At 38.8% G+C, this 20,621-nt stretch overlaps 3 protein-coding genes and 1 non-coding gene across 4 annotated transcripts in view; 3 read left to right on the top strand and 1 right to left on the bottom strand.

Moving 5' to 3' along the window:
• Nucleotides 1–990: 990 nt before the first annotated feature.
• On the top strand, nucleotides 991–11,859 carry LOC108138601 (WD repeat domain phosphoinositide-interacting protein 2-like). The gene is made up of 4 exons (XM_041708762.1): nucleotides 991–1,275; nucleotides 8,669–9,399; nucleotides 10,545–11,108; nucleotides 11,167–11,859. The coding sequence occupies exons 1-4, from the start codon at nucleotides 1,238–1,240 to the stop codon at nucleotides 11,265–11,267; spliced, it is 1,434 nt and encodes a 477-aa protein (XP_041564696.1). The 5' UTR covers nucleotides 991–1,237; the 3' UTR covers nucleotides 11,268–11,859.
• On the top strand, nucleotides 1,283–5,867 carry LOC108141897 (ankyrin repeat and LEM domain-containing protein 1). Its single transcript, XM_017265512.2, has one exon. It carries the CDS (start codon nucleotides 3,450–3,452, stop codon nucleotides 5,589–5,591), a length of 2,142 nt encoding a protein of 713 aa, XP_017121001.1. The 5' UTR covers nucleotides 1,283–3,449; the 3' UTR covers nucleotides 5,592–5,867.
• On the top strand, nucleotides 6,612–6,751 carry LOC121467443. The gene has a single exon (XR_005977500.1). It is a non-coding gene; the product is annotated as a U4 spliceosomal RNA (small nuclear RNA).
• A 3,634-nt stretch (nucleotides 11,860–15,493) lies between the features above and the next one.
• LOC108140097 (glutamate receptor ionotropic, kainate 2) overlaps nucleotides 15,494–20,621 on the bottom strand; it is an 11,198-nt gene continuing 6,070 nt past the window's right edge. The window contains exons 8-11 of the mRNA XM_041708763.1: nucleotides 19,735–20,093; nucleotides 19,246–19,676; nucleotides 17,633–17,901; nucleotides 15,494–16,131 (exon numbers count right to left, since the gene is read on the bottom strand). Coding sequence (XP_041564697.1) covers nucleotides 15,643–16,131; nucleotides 17,633–17,901; nucleotides 19,246–19,676; nucleotides 19,735–20,093 — 1,548 coding nt within the window. The 3' untranslated portion in view covers nucleotides 15,494–15,642. The remainder of the gene's footprint in view (nucleotides 16,132–17,632; nucleotides 17,902–19,245; nucleotides 19,677–19,734; nucleotides 20,094–20,621) is intronic.

The raw sequence follows: 20,621 nt of genomic DNA, 5'->3' as shown, positions 1-20,621 counted from the left end.
CTATAAATTATGTGAGATTCCACTACAACACATTTTATATTGAAGTGATGTTTTCCGCCAGGACATATGCATAAGGTCGTATATAAATAATTTTCGTACCATGAGTAGTGATGACTCATATACATGCAAAACAAATATTATTAAATTCAAACTTCTTCATACTTGTTTCTTAATGTTAAGTTGTCATTATACCCATATTATGATCAGTTGCATACCTCAGTTTATTACAATTTCATTAAGAAATATACAAATAAGTGGAGGAGAAATTTCCGACCTATCAAGTCAATATATTTTTGATCAGACTTTGATCTCCATCCGATTTAATATATCAGAATTAGAGGAGGAAATTTTTATTTATTAAAATCGGACGACCCTATGCTACAGCTATCACAGGAATGATCCGACTTTTTTTCCTTTTCCGTCAAATTAATAGCCGGATTCCATTTGCGGATTAAACCCCATTTAGCCTAATGCGCATTTATTTACACAGGGAACCCCATGAGGCTAATTGCCGCATTTAAAATAAATGCGATAAGTAAATGCGATTAAAAATCATTCGCCCCGAACATTTTTAGAAAAATACCGGAAAATAGTGTTTTTGAACGATATTTTCTTCGTGCCACCACTATAACAGCTGATTTCTATATGCAAGGTTGGCGCTATTTTTGATTTCTTTCGAATATGAAATCTTTTTTGTATAAAAACAAGAAGACAAGAGCGCACGCTGCAAATTCTGCTCGCAGTACCACATTACTTTACTGCTGGATCTCTGGCAGGAAATAACTCCCACATACACGGGGATCCTTGCCCTTTTTCCGAAACTTAGGTGGTTTCGTAGCAAACCCGTCAAACAACACCATCAGCTCCCCTTCCTTGGCCACCAAGTTAGAGGTGGAAGAACATCGATGTTAGCGAGCATCGATGTTACCGATGTTTTGAAAACATCGATGACATCGATGTTAACATCGATGTTTCTCCACCTCTACTGTGTGTGTGTGTGTTGGGGGAATTTGTTGATAGATAGAACGAAAACAAAACGAATTTAATTTTTCAAAATCAAACCAAATCAATTCGCATTGTTCATCTGCCTGCGAAGCTTTGTGTTTTTTGTGTGCTCCAATTGTGGAACACTGCAATAAGATACACATACAACAAAAAAATCCAAATAATATTTAGTGGCCAGTGAAAGTGTAACGAGATAAATAGATACAATCAGCAGAAACGTCCAGCAACAACAATGGCCACATATCAGATGAACTTCAACCAGGATTTTACGTAAGTTACAATAGCCATGCCAAAATCCTTGGTTTTGGTTCCAGGCCAGGAAGGTCACCAAAGCGAAAAAAGTGACAAAACCACGGCAAAAAATTGAGATACAAAAATCGACAAATTAGACGAGTAAACAAGGCAAAAAACAGCTGCTGTGGGGGAGTGTGTTTATGGGTGAGCGTGGATTGGCGTCATTTATTCGTGTGTATGTAGTTTATTAGAACATGCAAACAAGCAGTTCCAATTACAACGACATGCACTCATCTATTTTGAAATGCCGTTCCCGTAGTGAGCGTTACGGGGGAGGAAAGTAACCGACTACACTGTCCAACAAGACAGGGGAGGATAGGGTTGGCGGGCTAATAAAGCGACTCAATCCAGTTCTCTCAATTTGATGGCCACTGTGCACGGCACCCACACTCGCACGAATCGCACACAATGGCTTGTTTTATGCGCAACAGCTGATGTGCAATATTCTATGCATGTAAAGCTGCGGTCAGAATAAGCGTATGAAAGAAACAAAATAAATACAGTTATCACTCGAAGCAATAACAACAAAAGTCTTCATGATAAAAACCAAAACATGTTAAGAAAAGACAAAAAAACCTTTTTTTTAACGAGTAGTGTTCATAAATGCCATAAGAAATAATTTCCGAAAAAAAATACAATTTTTTATAAACATTCGTTAGAGAGCTCTGTATCTACAAGCACAGCCTTAATTCTAAAGCTTAATTAACCAGTTTCGCGATTGCATAGTTGCGTTTATTTTCAGTCAGCTGATGTCATTTGGCACAAAACAAGGTGAAGGGAAAAGTGCAAATCTGCAGATCTTCTACTTTTTATTTCATTTTTCTCGCAAAGACGGCTGGAAAAAAGCAACAAAAAAAAAATCAATAATACTACTTATGGTGAAAAGCGAAAAATAAAAACAACAAGCCAAGCGCAAATGCAATAAAAATCGGCAGCTGATAGATGCGCGTCATAGGCCAAAAGAGAACAAAGAAACTCAATTGGAGAGGCAAGTGTGCTGTGAGGGGGAGAATGGGGGCCAGCGAAATTTCTAATCAGAAACAAATAAATAAGCCGCGCGGGTGAATGGACGGAAAGACCAAAATCAATCAGTTTTAACATTATCATTTGATAATGTAATAAAATTAATACATATATGATTTATACGTTTTTTAGAACAATAGTATTTTTTTTCTAATAAATCTGTATAAATTTTAAAATTTATTTGAGTTAGCTTAGTTTTTATTTTGACAATAACTTGAGATTTATAAATTTCTTAAAACAATCACTATTAGCTAGAGAATAGAGAGGCTTAAAATTGTATAACTGTTGTTATTTAGTTTTTGGTAAATTTTTGCATTGTTAATTTTTTTTTATTTCCCCTTAGTTATATGATTAAGGTTGTTTTTGTAAGAGTCACCAGTGTTTTTAAGATTGATGTTGAGTGCTTGATAACTTGCAATTGCTCGTTAAGCTTAATTTCTGATGCCAACGACCTGAAATGCACTTTTAAAATGCTGCGAAAATGAATGATTAATTTTCGATGCGCCGTTCTTCGTAAAATTGCTGTCCTCTACGTTTATTTTTGTTAGTCACTGCGTTTGTTTACTAACAACGCGAAAACAAAAACAAAAACAAACTCAAGCAGCAACATCAACAACAAGTGACCTCAACGCGCTATCGCATAAGCATAACAAGGGGCATAGAAACCTTGGGCCCCATTTTTTAGCGACGGTTACGCCTTTGGCGGGAACTAGTTTTGGTTTCAAGAGAGGAGATAAACAAAATCTCATAAAGCAACAACACGTGTTGCGCTCACAGATCAAGCTGTTGTGGCAAGCGTATCGCCAAGAGCGTGTCTTCAAGCCAATTATGTGCCAAAACTCAAATGTAATTACTCGCTGAGCCCAACCGGTTTTAAATTTGGCGCTCAAAAAATACGGTCCATCAAAATACCAATTAGCAAATCGAATTTCAAACATGTGGCATCTCTGTAAAGTGCCCGATATGGCCACACTTGAAAAACACAGCAGCAGCAGCAACAACAACAACAAAGTTGAGAATTTAACAATAATTGATTTGCAGTTTGCAATTAAAGTGAGAGCGAAAGCGAAAGCGAGAGCGAGAGAGAAAGTGCATGGGCAAAAATCGATACGAGAAGCATCGCCGAGATGGAGCAGCGTGCCAATTTCCTGGCCCTGACCCTTCTGGACGCTTTGGAGGACGAGAACGAATCGGACATAATGTCGATGCTGGAGCGGAATAGCATAAATGCGGGCATCGTGCCCTGCGATCGCGGCCTGGCGCCCCTGCACTACGTGTGCGGCATGCGAAACGCGCAGCTGGCCCAGCGCATCCTGGAGCGGTTCCTCGAGAGCCCCGACCTCGACGTGGACGCCCTGTGCGATGGCCAGACCACCGCGCTGCACATCGCCAGCATCTACGGGCGGGCGGAGCTGGTGAGGATGCTGCTGGAGCGCGGCGCTCGAGCGGATCTGGCCGACGAGGAGAACAAGCTGCCCGTGCACTATGCCATCGAGGAGTGCCACTTCGAGGTGCTGCAGCTGCTCCGGGATCACATCTGCCGCACGAGACAGCGCCAGAAGATGCAGAAGCAGAAGCAGCGGGTGGACACACTCACCCCCAATCAGCAGAGGTACAACCATGACGTGACCTCGCCCTACTACATCAACATCACCCACAGGCGGCATCGACCGCAGCCAAAGTTCCCGGAGACTGTGGAGCCCACGGAGACCGTAGGCGATCCACCTCCCATCCTGCCCGATGAGGAGTCGGTGAACCTGTTCGCCCTGACCGAGGCCCATCTCACCCAGCTCATCCAGAGCCAGCGCGAGCAGCAGCCGGAGGATCCCTACCAGCCAAAGCGGCGCACTCTCATCGAGAACTGGCGCGAGAAGGTGGCACGATCGCGGGCCCGCCAGTCCCTGTTCCACCAGTACGACGAGCATGTGGAGGCCCTGGTGGACGAGGCCATGGGGCAGGAGGACTTCCGCTACGAGCAGCACCTGCAGCAGCAGCTGCGGGGCGAGTCCGATGCGAAGGTTCAGCTGGCGGAGGGTGCTCCCTGCTCGGGTCGCCAGGTGTTTGAGTTGCTGGTGGAGCAGGTTGCCCAGGCGGTGGTCGTGGAGCCAGAACCGGAACCGGAGCCAGAGCACAGTTTTTTCACAGCTCAGGGTGAGGAGGAGCCCTCTACGCGTCAGGATGAGTACTTCCTGCAGATAAAGGAGGCCTACGTCCACACGGACGACGAGAATGGCTTGGTTTTCTACGAGGCAAAGTTCCTGCAGAACAGCGAGGGGCGGCAGCCTGCCGCGCCAGCTCCCACGGAGCAGAAACTCGATCTGGACAGCAGCGTGAGCACGAATCATACCCTGCCGCTGGACTACGAAACGGACGCTCTGCGACGCGAGCTGACCCAGTTGGGAGCTCCGGTCGGCCCCATTACCAAGACAACAAAGCGGCTGTACATCAAGCAGCTGATCAAGTACAAGAGGAACACGGAGGCGCTGCTTGCCGCCCAGAAGCATGCCCAGGAGGCGCAGATCCGTTACTCGGTGGAGCTGCATCGCACGCTCCGATCGCCGGCGGACTTCGCCAGGATCAGCGACTACCTGCCCCATGAGGCAGCCTCAGCGGCGCATTTTGCCAAGTCCGGCATGGCCAAGAAGAGTATGCGCGAGGGCCATCTCAAACAGAGTTTCATCTACATGCTCATCGATCCGCGCATCTCGCGGAATCTGCCGGGTGAGAGCGCCTTCCTGGAGGAGTTCGGGGTGTGGCAGCGGTTCCTCGACTCCATTTTCTACGTGGGCAAGGGCAAGTCCTCGCGGCCGTACGCCCACCTCTACGATGCCATGCGCCAGCACACACGCCTCCACCAGAAGCGGGACAAGGAGAAGTCGAAGTCGAAGACGAAGTCGAAGGCGGAACGCGGCGGTGGATTTCGCGCATTGCAGCCGGAGGTTTTCCGATCGCCACCACCTGGAGATGGCAAGATGGGGAGCCGGAAGCTCGAGCGCATCCTGGACATTTGGCAGCATGGCAGCGGAGTCGTCTGTCTGCATGTCTTCCACAACATCTTGCCCATTGATGCGTACACCCGCGAGGCGTCCATCATCGACGCGTTGGGTTTGGCGCACCTCACCAACATGAAGCGCGGCGATTACTACGGACCCGCCCAGTCGTGGACGATGAAACAGAAGAAGCAGCTGGGCATCGCGCTGCTGCTCAAGGCCATGCACATCTACCTGGCGGAGGGAGAGTCCCAGCTGTCGCCCAGCGACCTCCTCTGAGAAGGGATCCAATGAAGGGTGGAACAGGATCCGGCAATAAGCACCAAGTACAAAGTGCAGCGGCGCAATTCGAAAATGTTCAAAGCTTGATCTCAAGATTGTCTATTGTAGAAAATGGAAAAGGGCACAGTAGACCATCCTAAATGGGAGACAAAAATGCAGTTTTAACTTTTCATTTTAAATCTCCCATTTTGAATGGTCAACTATGCCCTTTGCATAAAAATATATATTTTAAAATGTCATTTTAACACAGTAATTTTAAGCAATAAAAAGTTATCTACTAAAAAACAAAAATTTGGTTTTAATAAATTTTTGTTTTATTTTTTGCTACTCGACTATCATTTCTCATGTTTTTGAATTATGATACATCATCAACAAAAGCACAGAGTTCTTATGATTGTGATTGTGAAAGTGACATTAAAGTAAAGAAATCTCTCTCAGTTCATCAAGTGGTTGCTTTCTTATATTATTTGTTGCCTTTTTGAAATGCCAACCATTCGACCCCAAATATAAAATAGTTTATCCAATCAGTTAACCAATTTTATTTTAAATTTGTTACCTAAAAGTGGTTGCTTTCTTATATTATTATTTTTGTTTTTATTTTTGAAAAGCCAAACATTCGACCTCAATTATTAAATAGTTTATCCAATCAGTTAAGCAATTTTATTTTAAATTTGTTACCAAATAAAAGTAAAAATCATTGACCAAACGCCTGCAATTCGGTGGTGCAATGTCGATGTGCCCTTTTCCGAAGGTCAAACGGGGGGGTGGAAACCACCCCTTTGAAGCACAACTGCAAACAATTTTCGTGCATACATATGTATGTACATACATATCTCGATGCTGCATTAGCAGTTGAATCACAACTACAACAGCAACGGGGGCCTAAAAGCATGCTGCATTTTTTGACCGGTTGCAAAGTGGTTGCTTGAGAGACTTTTGCGTGCGTGTGCGCATACAATTCCCAACTGGTTCTGGCAGCGCCAGCATGGAGTAGAGCCGACATGCCACTCAAATGTTATCTTTGCGCAGTGGCAATACCGTAACCGATGAAGTTCTACTGAGGTGCGGTTATTGCTAGTTGAAAACTTTAACCAATACCCCGCCATGGGGACGTGAAATACCGTCCACTACGGCAATTTTTGGAAGCCCGAGAGGGCTAATTTGATAATAAATATGACTACTGAAGATGATAATAGACATTAGTGAGTGCATCATGGAGTGTTTGTTAGTCAAATCAGACGTGTGCTTCGTGAACCGCCCAGCGAAAACAAGCGATTTATGAATATCTGAAACAAAATATCTCCGAATTTATTACAAATGTATATTAGTTGTCACCACACTAATTGCACAAGTTTCAATTGCATTTTACTTGGGCAATTTGTAGTTAAAATAAATATTTTTTTTCATTTGCAAAATTTGCTTTAAAAATAATGATTGTTTATGAGCAGTGAAATGTTAAGCTCAAAATTTAAAATTTTTGAGCAAAAAAAAAATCACAAACGATTGCACTGCGAAAAACTCGCAAACACAGTCATTGATTCTAACTAAATATTTGACAAACTTCAAAACTAGAAATTCCGCGCTACTATTTTTGACATATTGGTTCGAATTTGGATCTTTTGCTATTATGCATTTTTAACCTCAAACTGAATTTTGAAAACTTGTTCGTATTTTTTTATACGACTATATCTAAAACCGATAAAATTATTTTTTTGTGTCCTTAGAAAAGTTGTAAGTATCGAATGAGGAAAAAAAAACTTATTCGACTAATTGAACTTTATGCCTCAAAATTGCAAAAATTAAAAACGTAAAAATAGACCGAAGTGATATAAAAATACTAAAATATTTAATACTACGCACCAGCTTTAACTATATCATTGCTGAGTTTTATAAAGATGGTTTTCAAACATTCACAGGCGCCATCCAAATTTTTGTCTACCATTTTGATTAATTTCCCGCAAATTGCCAATTTTCTATACGTTTCCTTCTTATTAATGGCGAATTTTGTCGAAATGAACGGATTTTTTGTTTCTTTAGTATTAATAGTAAAGAATAATAAAAAAAATTTGTTTCACTCGAAATAAAGGAAAAAAAACGTCGTATTTGTAGATGTGTGGTCGAGTTATTGACCAAAAATGATAGAACAATTTTTAATTATGGTAAATTTTTGCGATTTTTTGTTAAGTTTTACCGTATTTTCTACTGCCATTCGATATCTACAACTTAGCTGAAGACACGAAAAATATTTCTCTTGATTTATAGTCCTTACAAAATATCGAAAAAGTTGTAAAAATCCAGTTTAAGAAAAAAAATTGATAATCATATCAAATGTAAGCCTGTAGCTTACAAGTTCTTATAGCGCCAATTCCTTAAAAATGGTTTAGAATTTATTTGTTGCCTGTGTTCTTATTAATGATTCCCATTTTCTACCTTATTTCGAAAACATGGATTGATTGTGCATATAAATTTTATTTGCTTTAACCTGCAAAATTTCTTTAAAAGTAACGGCATAATAAAAAAATTGTGTTTGTATGTATAAGTTTTTTTTTCAAACTTTTTTTTTGGCTTTTTTGTGCTATCACTAATTCATAAACAAGATTAAAATGCCTATTAATGTTTTGGTTTTGATAAGTCTAAGAGGATCTACATTCAAACACTAAATATATTTTAATATTTATCTCAAAGTTAACGAGGTAACAGAAGATGGTGGACAAAACGGAAAAAATAAAAATTGTTTTTCGGAACGCTAAAAATATAACATAAATAAAGCTTTTTATAAAATGTTATGAAATACTGGAATAATTTTTGATGAGCTGGCCAAAGTGGTGTGATATTATTACTCAAATATCTCAAGGGGGATCTAAGATTAAACACATCGCCAGTTCTTTTGAGATTTTTTCTAAGTTTGGGTTTAATTAATGTTATTTTAAATTTTTTGCGTTGGAGGGTATTTAACGAAAGATGTTTTTCGGATACGAGATTGGACTTTCGGTTTGGGTTTGGTAGGAAGTCATTTTGGGTCAACCAAAATCTACATAAAGCTTGTTATTTACGTTTTCTTTTTTTCTCGATAGATCCCTGTCCGTGCTGAGTCCCACGGGCCTGCGCCTGTACTCGATAGCCAGCCAGGACAAGGTGGAGGAGATCTTCGCCAAGGACAACACGGAGCAGATCCGAATAGTGGAGCGCCTGTTCAACAGCTCGCTGGTGGTGCTGGTCACCGCTCAGAAGCCAAACTGCCTCAAGATGCTGCACTTCAAGAAGAAGCAGGACATCTGCAACTGCTTCTACCCGTCGGAGATCCTGTGCGTCCGCATGAACCGCCAGCGGCTGATCGTCTGCCTGGCGGAGAGCATACACATCCACGACATCCGCGACATGAAGATCCTGCACTCCATCGAGAACATCGCTCCCAACGAGCAGGGCCTGTGCGCCCTGTCCCTCAACTCGCACCTGGCCTTCCCGGTCTGCCAGAACAGCGGCGAGCTGCGCATCTTCAATGCCAGCAAGCTGCGCACGGGCATGACCATCAGGGCCCACGACACGCCCCTCTCGGCCCTGGCCTTCTCGCCCAGCGGCGCCCTGCTGGCCACCGCCTCCGAGCGCGGCACCGTCATCCGGGTCTTCTGCGTCAAGAATGGCCAGCGGGTGCAGGAGTTCCGGCGCGGCGTCAGCTGCGTCCGCATCGCCTCACTGGTCTTCTCGGCCAGCGGGGACTTCCTCTGCGCCTCCTCCAACACGGAGACCGTCCACGTCTTCAAGATCGACGCGCGGGCAGTGGAGAGCGTCGAACTGAAGGCGATAGGTAAGTTGGTTGCCCAAGGGGCGTTTTGGGATCTGTTTAACAATCGGGACAGGATGGATTATGACCGGTATTTTACAAACGGAGGTGCACAAAACTCCAGTGGGTTGCTTAAAACAATTAAAAACAAGAAGAAACGTTGCAGTCGAGTGATCCGACTGCTATTTACCCTTTACCTAGCTTACCAATGTCCAATGAAATTTGCCCCTTCAAATTAACCTTAGGTTAGCGAGCTCAGTTTAAAAGCTAGAGATTTGAAACTTTTGCAATCGTTATACATTTGAAATTTAATTTGAGAAAATTTAAAGTTGCCCTGAGTGATGTTTTTATGGTGTTTAGAACCTATACATAATATTTTATCAAAATAGGTTGACTTTATTCTATAGCCTTTCGTATATTTTTGATTCATTCATGATTTTGTATAGTTACACTAGGTTGGTCCAAATTTGTATAGAAATTTAAAGGCATTCGCCTAACCAGCTGTTTTGTGCGCTTTAAATAATATAAAAAACAAATTCGTTAAAATAATGCATTCTATAGTCTGCTCATATCATCCAAGTGGCGTACTAAATTCAAATTTTCTACCAAAAAATTGCTTATGTTGTTCTCATGTTTTACTGATATAAAAAAGTTCACAAAATAGAAATGGTGAGAAAAATCCTTTGCACAAAATTCGAGCTGGCTTTTATATGTCGAATCAGTAAATTAGTTAAATGGAAACTTAAAAAACCATTGCGCAACGCATACAACTTAAAATAAAATTCTTTGGTTTTTGAACGCTTCTTGTTCAATGGTGAGAGTTGGGTTTTTTGGACCACCCTTATCTAAACTGACAAAATCCTTGGCGATCAGTAAATTATGTCCTATAGCTGCCATAGGAACAATCTGGTAAAATTTAATAAATTTCGTTATTTTCGACCAATTTTTCTTTCATCTAGCTTTTTTTTGCCTAATATGGTTTTCTATCATATCCTTTTTATCATTTTGATTTCATTACTTGACTGCAAAGTGTATTAAAACATCGGCTTGCCGTAGCTAACTTCCTTTTCGTTTAATTATAATCAAAAATATTATAAACTAAAAATTAAATTAAATTAAATTAATAAGAATACATTTAACTAAAGTTGCATTTTGAATTAATTTTACAGCGGATGTGGCGGCGAAGTCAGAAAACTCTGCGAACGAGTCAGTAGCGGCCACAGCAGCGGAGGAAGCCAATAAAACCGCCGCGCCAGTGGCCAGCTGGGGCGGAATGTTCTCCAAGGCGGTGTCCTCGTTGCTGCTGCCCACGCAGGTCAGCGAAGTGCTGGCCCAAGACCGATCCTTCGCCACGGTGCAGCTGGCCCAGGGCGGCCTGAGGCACATCTGCGCCCTGACCCGCGTCCAGAAGGAGCTGCGTCTGCTGATTGCGTGCGAGGACGGCTTCCTGTACGTGCACGAGTTCCTGGCGGATCGGGGCGGAGCCTGCAAACTGCTGTCGGTCCACGACCTGCGTGGTGCCCTGGAGGACGTCATCGAGCTGCAGCTGAGCGAAAGCGTGCTGAGGTCGCAGATCAAGGCGGCGAGTCCTGCGTCCATGACGTCTATGACGCAGCCCTCGCTTACCCTGCTGAAGAGCTGTGCGGCCAGTGTTCTCATCGAGAATCCGGATCCGACGCAGGATAACAGCTATGCGAGCATCCTGAAAGGTGACCAGGCGGATGCGATGTCAGGTGGGCAGAGTTAGATGGTCGTTTCCGAACAATGATTTTACCAATATCCCTTCCCCAGATTCCGCCAAGTTTCGCAAGCTCTGCGACGCCATTGACACTCCAACGAAGCTCTACGATGAGCGGCAATTTCCGCCCGTGGCCATTGCCGCCAAGGATTGACCACGGCGCCACTGCCCCAAGGATATGGTCATGGTTGATAAACAGCAGATGGTTTAGCAATTTTAGAGAATTTTGCAAGGACATTACCTTAGACAAATCTCCCCAAACGAAAGTTATGACAAATGTACCCCAAGATCTACCTAAAAGCAAAAATACTCTTAAAAAAAGTATTTTAATTAATATATTATAAGAAAAAATCTGTTAGTTTCTGTCTAATACTGTATATAAGAGACAATGGCACGTCTACCAAGTAAAGCTTGATTTTCTTGTTCTGTTTATTTATTCCTGTCCTAGTATTTAAGCAGATAATATCTTATGCATCTATTAAAAATCTGTATTTTTGTATGATATCAATTCCGTAATTTAATAAGTCTATAGGAATAGGTAACTAAAATCGATGGTTAAAAAATATTGTGCGACAGAAGCTCTAAAAAATAAACAAAAAATAAAAAAGTAAAAAAACGAAAGCAAGAAAGAAAAGCAACAAATAATGTACCTTAAAAGAAAAAAAAAGAAAAAACAAACGTATTTAACTAGCTTTGCAAAAAAAAGTTTACCCAAATAATGTATAACAATATCGTAAATATTATAAATATTAAAAAAATATATATATTTAAAAATAAAATTTTAGTCAAAATTGTAAGTATTCATATGAAATAATTTAAATTACTTAAGGAATTTCGAATTCAAAAACTTTACGAAAACACTTTTCAGTGTAAAAAAAAAATATAATTAAAAACTAGTTTAATAAAGCAAAAAATACAAAAAAAATTAAAATAGAAAATGCAATAAAAACTGAACAACCCCATTATTTTTTGTTTTTAGTATTTCTAAATAGATTGAAATATGAAGAATAGAGTAAAGAGTATATGGTATCCGTTAAAAAGTATATTAGGGATGGTCAATTCGATGGCTCAAATATCGTATGGGCGGAACGTAATGTGTATTTCAAGTAGACCCTGAACTTTTGTTTGGATGTGTTTTTTGATAAAGGTCAAATTAAAAAAAAAAAAAACATAAATATCGGGTTTACCGTTATTTTCCAAGAAATCGGTCTTGTCGCAAACTTTGACCTATTTAGTCGTAATCATGACCCCAAAATGCATGGATCCTAAAAAATTAAAAATGATCGTGCGTTGGGGCTCTTTGGAAGTACAACCTTTTTATACCCTTGCAGAGGGTATTATAATTTCAGTCAGAAGTTTGCAACGCAGTGAAGGAGACGTTTCCGACCCTATAAAGTATATATATTCTTGATCAGCATCACTAGTAGAGTCGATCTAGCCATGTCCGTCTGTCCGTCCGTCTGTCCGTCCGTCTGTCCGTCCGTCTGTCCGTCCGTTTATATGCAAACTAGTCTCTCAGTTTTAAAGCTATCTGCATGAAACTTTCCCAAAAGTTGTCTTTCTATTGCAGGTAGTATATAAGTCGGAACGAGCCGGATCGGACGACTATAGCATATAGCTCCCATAGGAACAATCGGAAAAATAAATGAAAAAAAATTATAACTTTGCTGTTTTTTAATTTTTTGTTTAGTTCTTCCACATATAGTAATGGTTAAATATTTCCGATTTACGGTTTAAATTTCATCAAAATCGGTCGACTATAGCATATAGCTCCCATAGGAACAATCGGAAAAATAAATGAAAAAAATTATAACTTTGCTGTTTTTTAATTTTTTGTTTCGTTCTTCGAGATATAGTAATGGTTAAATATTTCAGAATTATGTTTTAAATTTCATCAAAATCAGACGACTATAGCATATAGCTCCCATAGGAACAATCGGAAAAATAAATGAAAAAAAATTATAACTTTTCTGTTTTTTAATTTTTTGTTTAGTTCTTCGACATATAGCAATGTTTAATTATTTCAGAATTATGTTTTAAATTTTATCGAAATCGGACGTCTATAGCATATAGCTCCCATAGAAATAATAAAAATATATAAAATAACTATCTAATAATTGAGCTGCAAATCATCATAGTTTCAATGTTTTTCAGCATATACTCAAGTAAATCATAATTTAAATATTTTCAAAAGTATTTAATTCATGCAATAGCTGCAAGGGTATATGAACTTCGGCTTGCCGAAGTTTGCTTTCTTTCTTGTTTTTTATTTTAAATAGGTTTACGTAAATTCGTATATCCTGAGAAAAAATGGCTGCAATGATGGGGAGGCGAACAATTTGTTCGTGAATTTGTTCATTTCATTATATTCAAAGGCATTTTTTTAGCTTTAGTTTTGTTTAACCAAAAAATTCAAAAAAAAATTCCATAAAGTGAAAGTTTTTCTTTCTTGTTAATTATAAATGTAGAACTCAAGCAATTTTTAAAGGACTAAAACCATAAGAAATTCGCGCACCTCTCAACCTGAAAACGGTTGAAAGGCTCATTTTTTCCAGAAAAATCATTGGAGCCTAAAAAATTTAATATTTTTATACCCTTGCAGAGGGTATTAGAATTTCAGTCAAAAGTTTACAACGCAGTGAAGGAGACGTTTATAATGTAAATATATTCTTGATCAGCATCACTGGGAGAGTCGATCTAGCCATGCCCATCTGTCCGTCCGTTTCTACGCAAACTAGTCTCTCAGTTTTAAAGCTATCTTTCCCAAAAGCTGTCTTTCTATTGCAGGTAGTCTTTTCTATTTTGTAATTTTTTTTTTAAACTTTTTTTTAACTTATTAATAATTTGACAGTTCAGAATTACGCTTTAAGTTTATTAAAATCGGAAAACGATATCATATAGCTGCCATAGGAACTATCGAATAATTGAGCTGTAAATCATCATAACTTCAATGTTTTTAAACATAGACACAAGCAAATAAATCATAGTTTTAGCTGCTATAGCTGCAAAGGTATATGAATTTCGAGTTGCCGAAGTTTGCTTCCGTTATTGTTAATTTTTGTATTGTTCTTTTTTTTCTGTTTATTCTTACCTATATTTACACCATCGATATAGGCTAACAGATATGTATCATGTATCAAGAAAAGGTAGCGTACTATTTTCACGCTCCTTTTTTGCTGATCATGATGGAAGAATTTTTGCAACACGATCAGTGATCATACGCATTCAGCAAAACTATCGTAAGAAATCCACCAGTGATCAGTGATCATGTTGTTCTGCTTAATACGACCAACGTTTCGACTGTTGTGCATCGTGATGGTATAAATTTTGTCTATCGACATGCAATAATCAGCCAATCTGGACTTAATTTCGGTGCGATGCCTTCAGCTCTATCAGACCCAACGTTTTAACGCAAATTTTATCTTGGTCAACGAATCGGAAATTTACACCGAGAATTCCGAGATTGCGCCGAGTCAATTTTTAAGTAGATGAATCTGTTTTTTAAGGTGGCTACTACTTCACGTTTGATTGAGCTATTTTTTTTTCCTCGACCCGAACACTTTTTTTTAACTATTTTCATTTTACTTTAGTTCTTTCGCTTTTAATGCCGCTTTAGGTTGCTCACATCGTTGGCACTCAAATTTTCTTTGCCAATAAAAACTACGCAGAGTACAATTACGCTTGTGACCCAATTCGTAGGAATACAAAAATTAGTATTATTTCATTCGGCTTATGATAAGCGATTTTAAAAGTTATAATGCATGAGCGTTTAGCATACTCTAATCCCGGATCCTCGCAATCCAGTTTCGGCTCCTATTAGATTTGCTTATCTTTATACATGTTATTGATAGATATGTACGACTAATTGCCAATCGAAATTTTATTTTTTAATTATGACGAAGTAAATTAAAACGCAAGAGTATTTACGTATTTTTAGTTTTATTTTGAGAGGAATAAAATAAAAATCATTAAGTACTCTAATTTATTGTTCAGTGGAGAAAAAAGAAAAGGAACTTTGGGGCAGATTTATGATCCATAACAAGGATAAGAGTACCACAGGCGGCAACACGTTTTATTTTTAAATTGATTTAAATTTTTGTTCTTTAACGCAGAAAAAAAACCAAAAAGTACTGAGCTGTAGTTTTGTGATCCCTATACAAGTGTATACAACAATTTTGACAAAAAAATTTAACGCAAGGACCTACAATTGAGTTTTATTTTGAGTAAGAACAATATAAATCTTTGATAATTTATTTTTTTGATCAAAAATAATAGTTTTAAAAATACTCGAAATCAATAATTTTTGTTGAAGAAATTTTTACAAAATCGACACTTTAAAAATCATGGCAGAAATGCATTATTTGGATGAAGAGAATGATATTTGCGTAAACCATTATTTTTTAGGGTCATAACATGTAATTTTGAGAAAACAATCATTATTTATAGTCCCTGATGAATTAGACAAATGGTCTTTGGGGTGGAGGTCGATAAGATGTTGTCTCATTGTTACATTTGGTACCCAAAATACATCAATCAAGTGGCGATGGATCTTTTTCATGCTCCTGATCTTGTTCATGATGGTGGTGATGATGCCGATGGTGATGATGATGATGATGATGATGTCGATGTCGCGGGTGTTCTATCTCTGGCTCTGGCTCTACCTCTGGGATCAACTCGGACTCGCGTTCTGGAGTTGGGAATTCATCCATTTGCGTTGACTTGTCCAACTTCCAGCCTATTTCTGGAGGCGGAGTGGTTGTCTTCTGTGATTTTAGTGAGAACATGGAACCGATTTTCTTCAGTTTGCTGTGTACCGATGCCTCTACGTCATGATCCCCTGAACTCTTGAGACTTTTCATAGATACGCCCTGCGACTTTGAAGAATGCTTTGAACGACTTGACGACGAACTGGCCGAAGATGAGCTGCCAGAGCCAGAGCTTGTGTGCACAGGTTTGGTGGTTATCCAAATTTTGGCCGCAAACAAAGCCTCAGATTTAAAAGCATCTTTAAGTGATATCTGCCAAGAGAAGCAATTGGTTAAACAGGACTTATTCAAGACATTTTAATAGGTTTGGTAAAAAAATCGATAGCACTATCGATACTATCGATGGTCGAAAAAATTTGAAAACATCTAAGGTTTGGGCTTACAATCGATACTATCGCTTTATAAAAATACATTTTTATTATGGTAAACTTAAAGAACATTTGGAGTATAATGCGGTATATTTCTGAGAATTTTCCACTTTCAGGTCACACTGCATTTGCTTTTTTTCTATAAGCGCTGAGAAAATTAATGTGGCCTGAGCACAGCCATTAAATCTTTCAATTTTAATTTCTTAATTACATCTAATTCGAATTGAACAAGAAAGGAAGCAACTTCGGCAAGCCGAAGTTCATATACCCTTGCAGCTATTTCAAAAACTAAATACTCTTGAAAACGTTAAAATTATGATTTACTTGCGTGTATGTTTAAAAACATTGAAGCTATGATGATTTGCAGCTTAATTATTCGATAGTTCCTATGGCAGCTATACTATTGTTCCTATGGGAGCTATATGCTAAAGTCGTCCGATTTTCATGAAATTTAAAACGTAATTCTGAAATATTTAACCATTACTATATCTCGAAGAACTAAAAAAAAAATTTAAAAAGACCAAAGTTATTTTTTTAAATTTATTTTTATGATTGTTCGTATGGGAGCTATATGCTATAGTCGTCCGATTTTGATGAAATTTAAATCGTAATTCTGAATTTTCCGATTTTTCCTATGGGAGCTATATGATATAGTCGTTCGATCCGGCTCATTTCGACTTATATACTACCTGCAATAGAAAGACAACTTTTGGGAAAGTTTCATTCAGATAGCTTTAAAACTGAGAGACTAGTTTGCGTAGAAACGGAAGGACAGACGGACAGACGGACGGACAGACGAACGGACAGACGGACAGACGGACATGGCTAGATCGACTCTCCTAGTGATGCTGATCAAGAATATATATAATTTATAGGGTCGGAGATGTCTCCTTCACTGCGTTGCAAACTTCTGACTGAAATTATAATACCCTCTGCAAGGGTATAAAAATTGTTGATTGATTATACATAGAACAAACAAATACCGCCAAATAACTTTTCTCTACCGGGTCTCTACAGAGTTTTGTAATTTGTGGACATTCAAGTGGGCGTAACAAAATTTACAAAATAACTAAATTTAATCTAAATCCCAGAAATCTCGTTCTCATACGGAAAGATAAATTCTTTGCTTTTTCTACCTGTTGCATACAATGTAGTCTTTTACTCTTCGAATATAATAAAATAGGCTCAAAAACAGGCGAAAAGCTTAACTTACACATTTTAAAATATGGTAACATAATAAAAAATGTGTTCATTTCTAAACATAAACATAATTTTCATTATAACTTTTAATACTATTGTTAAAGATCGAAAAAATCCTAGATTTGTGTAGTTTTCAACAGGCTTTACCTTACGGTAACTTCTTATTAAGCGCAAATAAGTATTACCTTTTCTTCAATAGCTACTGACTTGACGTTCCAGAGGAACTCAGTGCATCCGAGTACCATGGCCGATAACAATCCGAGTCCCAGTACCAGAAAGACACCGCCCACGTTCTCCAATCCCAGTTCCGGAGTGTCTCCGCCTTCCTCGTCGCTTTTCTCGCAGTTGCCGCCGCCGTGCATCTCCTTCCACCACTTTCGCTTTAGTTCCGCCAGCTGACCAAGTTCGCCCAGCTTTAAGACTGCCCCGCTGATCTGTTTGCGGTATGGGGAATCTGAAAGAATATTTAAAATCGTAACCAACATTTATATCAAAATATTGACCAAAATATTTGTTTTGTTATTTTTTTTAGTTTATAACCCCATTTTCAGTGTGAGTATGTAGAAGGTAAAAGGAAGCGTTTTATAGTCTGATCAGGATTAAAAGCCGAGTCGATCTAGCCAAATCCGTATGTCTGTCCGTCTGCATGAACTTCGAGATCTCGGAAACTATAGAAGCTAGAGATTTGGGCCTTGGAACGCATATTCTAGTAATTCCTCGGCAGCGCAAGTTTATTTCAAATTAAACACTCTAATGCCCACAAATCGTGAAAGTATGTACTGGCACTCTAAGACATGCTTGTAAGTAAGTGTTTCTGTGCGGGTTTTGGTCATATCTATCGGTAGATACAAATTTTATTTTTTTAAATCGAGCTAATGTTTTAGAAATTATGAAGGTTATGAAGTCCTCTGCCGCCGATCTGCGTAGACAGAACCATATTTTAGCGGTTTAATCAATATGTTGTCTATTTTGTTTTTACATTTTGTACTGTAGTGCCGGTTAAATTAACTCCAACAAAAAAGAAGTAGCTAATGCAAATATTAGATATTTCATAAAATGACTTTAATGTTTTCGATCGTTCCTATGGCAACTTTATGATAGCGTTGTACGTTTTTAACAAAGTTAAAACCGCAAATAAACCATTACTATGTAAATCTCTAAGTTTAATCAAATAAATTAATAAACAACGAAGTTTTAATTTTAATTTCTCTTTCACTACGTTTAAAACTTTCAATATAAATTATTTTACGTTTTGTATTTTGTTGTTGGTTAATTTGTTTATTGTTTGATTTGTTTATTGAACATTTTACTTATTCTTTCAAGTAAAGTACTAAGTGTTAAGTCTACTTTAAATCATTCCTTTATTCACTTTAAACTTTACTGGTAAACTTCTTTAGTCGGTTAAAGTATTTTAACTGCAAATTTTGAATGAATCTACTATAAAATTATAAACATTACGAAATGTAATACGTATCATTTGCAGTAGACTTCAAAAACTTCTGGTAAATTCAATGCATATTAAAAGTAGAATTGGTTTATTTTACTAAATAGCAAATATAAGAAAATATAAATTGTCTTTTATACTACGCAGAGCGTTTATTGTAAAAAGGGATAAAGGGGGTGAAATGATGTTAGTAAAGTCAATTTGTTTTGAAAATATTTAAGAGCTAAATTAAACTAGAATCAAACGCTATTTCTCCAGAATCAATTGAGTTTCTAAGACCCAAAGCACTCTGTGCGATGCGGTAATTTTCCTGGTAAATATTAATTATTAAATAAGGCTCTAATCAACACTCACTGAAAGGCATGGCGATGCCATAGCTCTTATAGTCCAGCCAGCCACCGATTTGCACCAGATCGCACTTGCGCTCCACATTGTATTCCAAAGTGGTAGATTCCATCATGAAAGCGTATAGGTTCTTGCCTTTTTGCACCCTCTCGACGCCCTCGTCATTGGTTTTTGTAAAAACCGAGGGACTGGCGCTTTCCATGGCGGTCCACATCTTCTGGTAGGTACTGAAGTTGGAGTCCCGAAAGAAACCCATTGTGGAACCACCGGCCATCGCACCGTACTTAATCTTGCTCTGGGCCGCCAGGTCCTCTGCGTTGTTGATCGAGTTTGCCTGGCGGGAATTGGTTAAAAAGGCGGCCAAGTTGGCCGTGTACGAATTCAGCATCATCAAAGCGAAGAACCACCACATACCAGTTACCAATCTGGTGGACGCTGCCCTAAAAAATGCATCATAATTAAATCAAAGGATTGTGCGCTTTGGCAATCTGCTCTTACTTGGGCAGGATGTCACAGCCCTGACCCATCAAGGATCCAATTGAGAGCCAGGTGGTGTTCATAATCGACCATATGTTCTCCACCTCTTCGGGCTCCTTGCAGGGATGCGGGTTTTCCCAGTCGTCGGGCGCCATTCGAGCCAGTGCGAACAGGAGCAGTGAAATGAAGAGGTACGCAGATCCCATGTAAATCCACACGTCCAACGAGAATGGAGACAGAAAGGAGAACAGATCAGTGGGTGGGGTGGGAGGCTTAGAGAACAGGATACTGATTCCCAAGGTCATGAAAGGAGGTGTAAAGTCCACGGCCTGGCGTCGGGAAGAAGTCATCGTCAAATCACAGATGCCGAGATCGGCGTTCTAAAAGTACAAAGTGATTAATTTAGTATTCTAGTTAAGCTTTCAAAATGGAACTTTTATCCTTGAGAATGGATTTAATTAAACACTGTTGAAAAGCGTTTTGTATAGACATATTTTTCTAAATTTTCAAATCAAACAATGATTTCTAAAGATATTAAAAAATAATTTTTAGCAATGTCAATGACTTCAAAGCTAGCAAATAAATAAGTACTGCTGATGGCGCACCACAAATTTAACTGCTTTGAGCCAACGATTTTTCATGTTTCTAAATTAAAGAGCATATCCTTAGATTTTTTGGTCTTTTTTTTATATTGTCAATTTAAAAATACGATTTTTATTGATCTGTGATATAATGAAACAAGAAAGAAAGCAAACTTCGGCAAGCCGAAGTTCATATACCCTTGCAGCTATCGCAAGAATTAAATATTTTTGAAAACATTAAAATTATGATTATTTGCGAATATGTTTAAAAACATTGAAGCTATGACGATTTGCAGCTTAATTATTTGATAGTTATTTTATATATTT

This window comes from Drosophila elegans, unplaced genomic scaffold, assembly GCF_018152505.1.
Source record: "Drosophila elegans isolate 14027-0461.03 unplaced genomic scaffold, ASM1815250v1 contig_397, whole genome shotgun sequence".
NCBI classification, from domain to species: Eukaryota; Metazoa; Arthropoda; class Insecta; order Diptera; family Drosophilidae; genus Drosophila; species Drosophila elegans.
The sequence above is the reverse complement of the archived record's forward strand: the minus strand, read 5'-3'. Positions and strand labels throughout refer to the sequence as shown.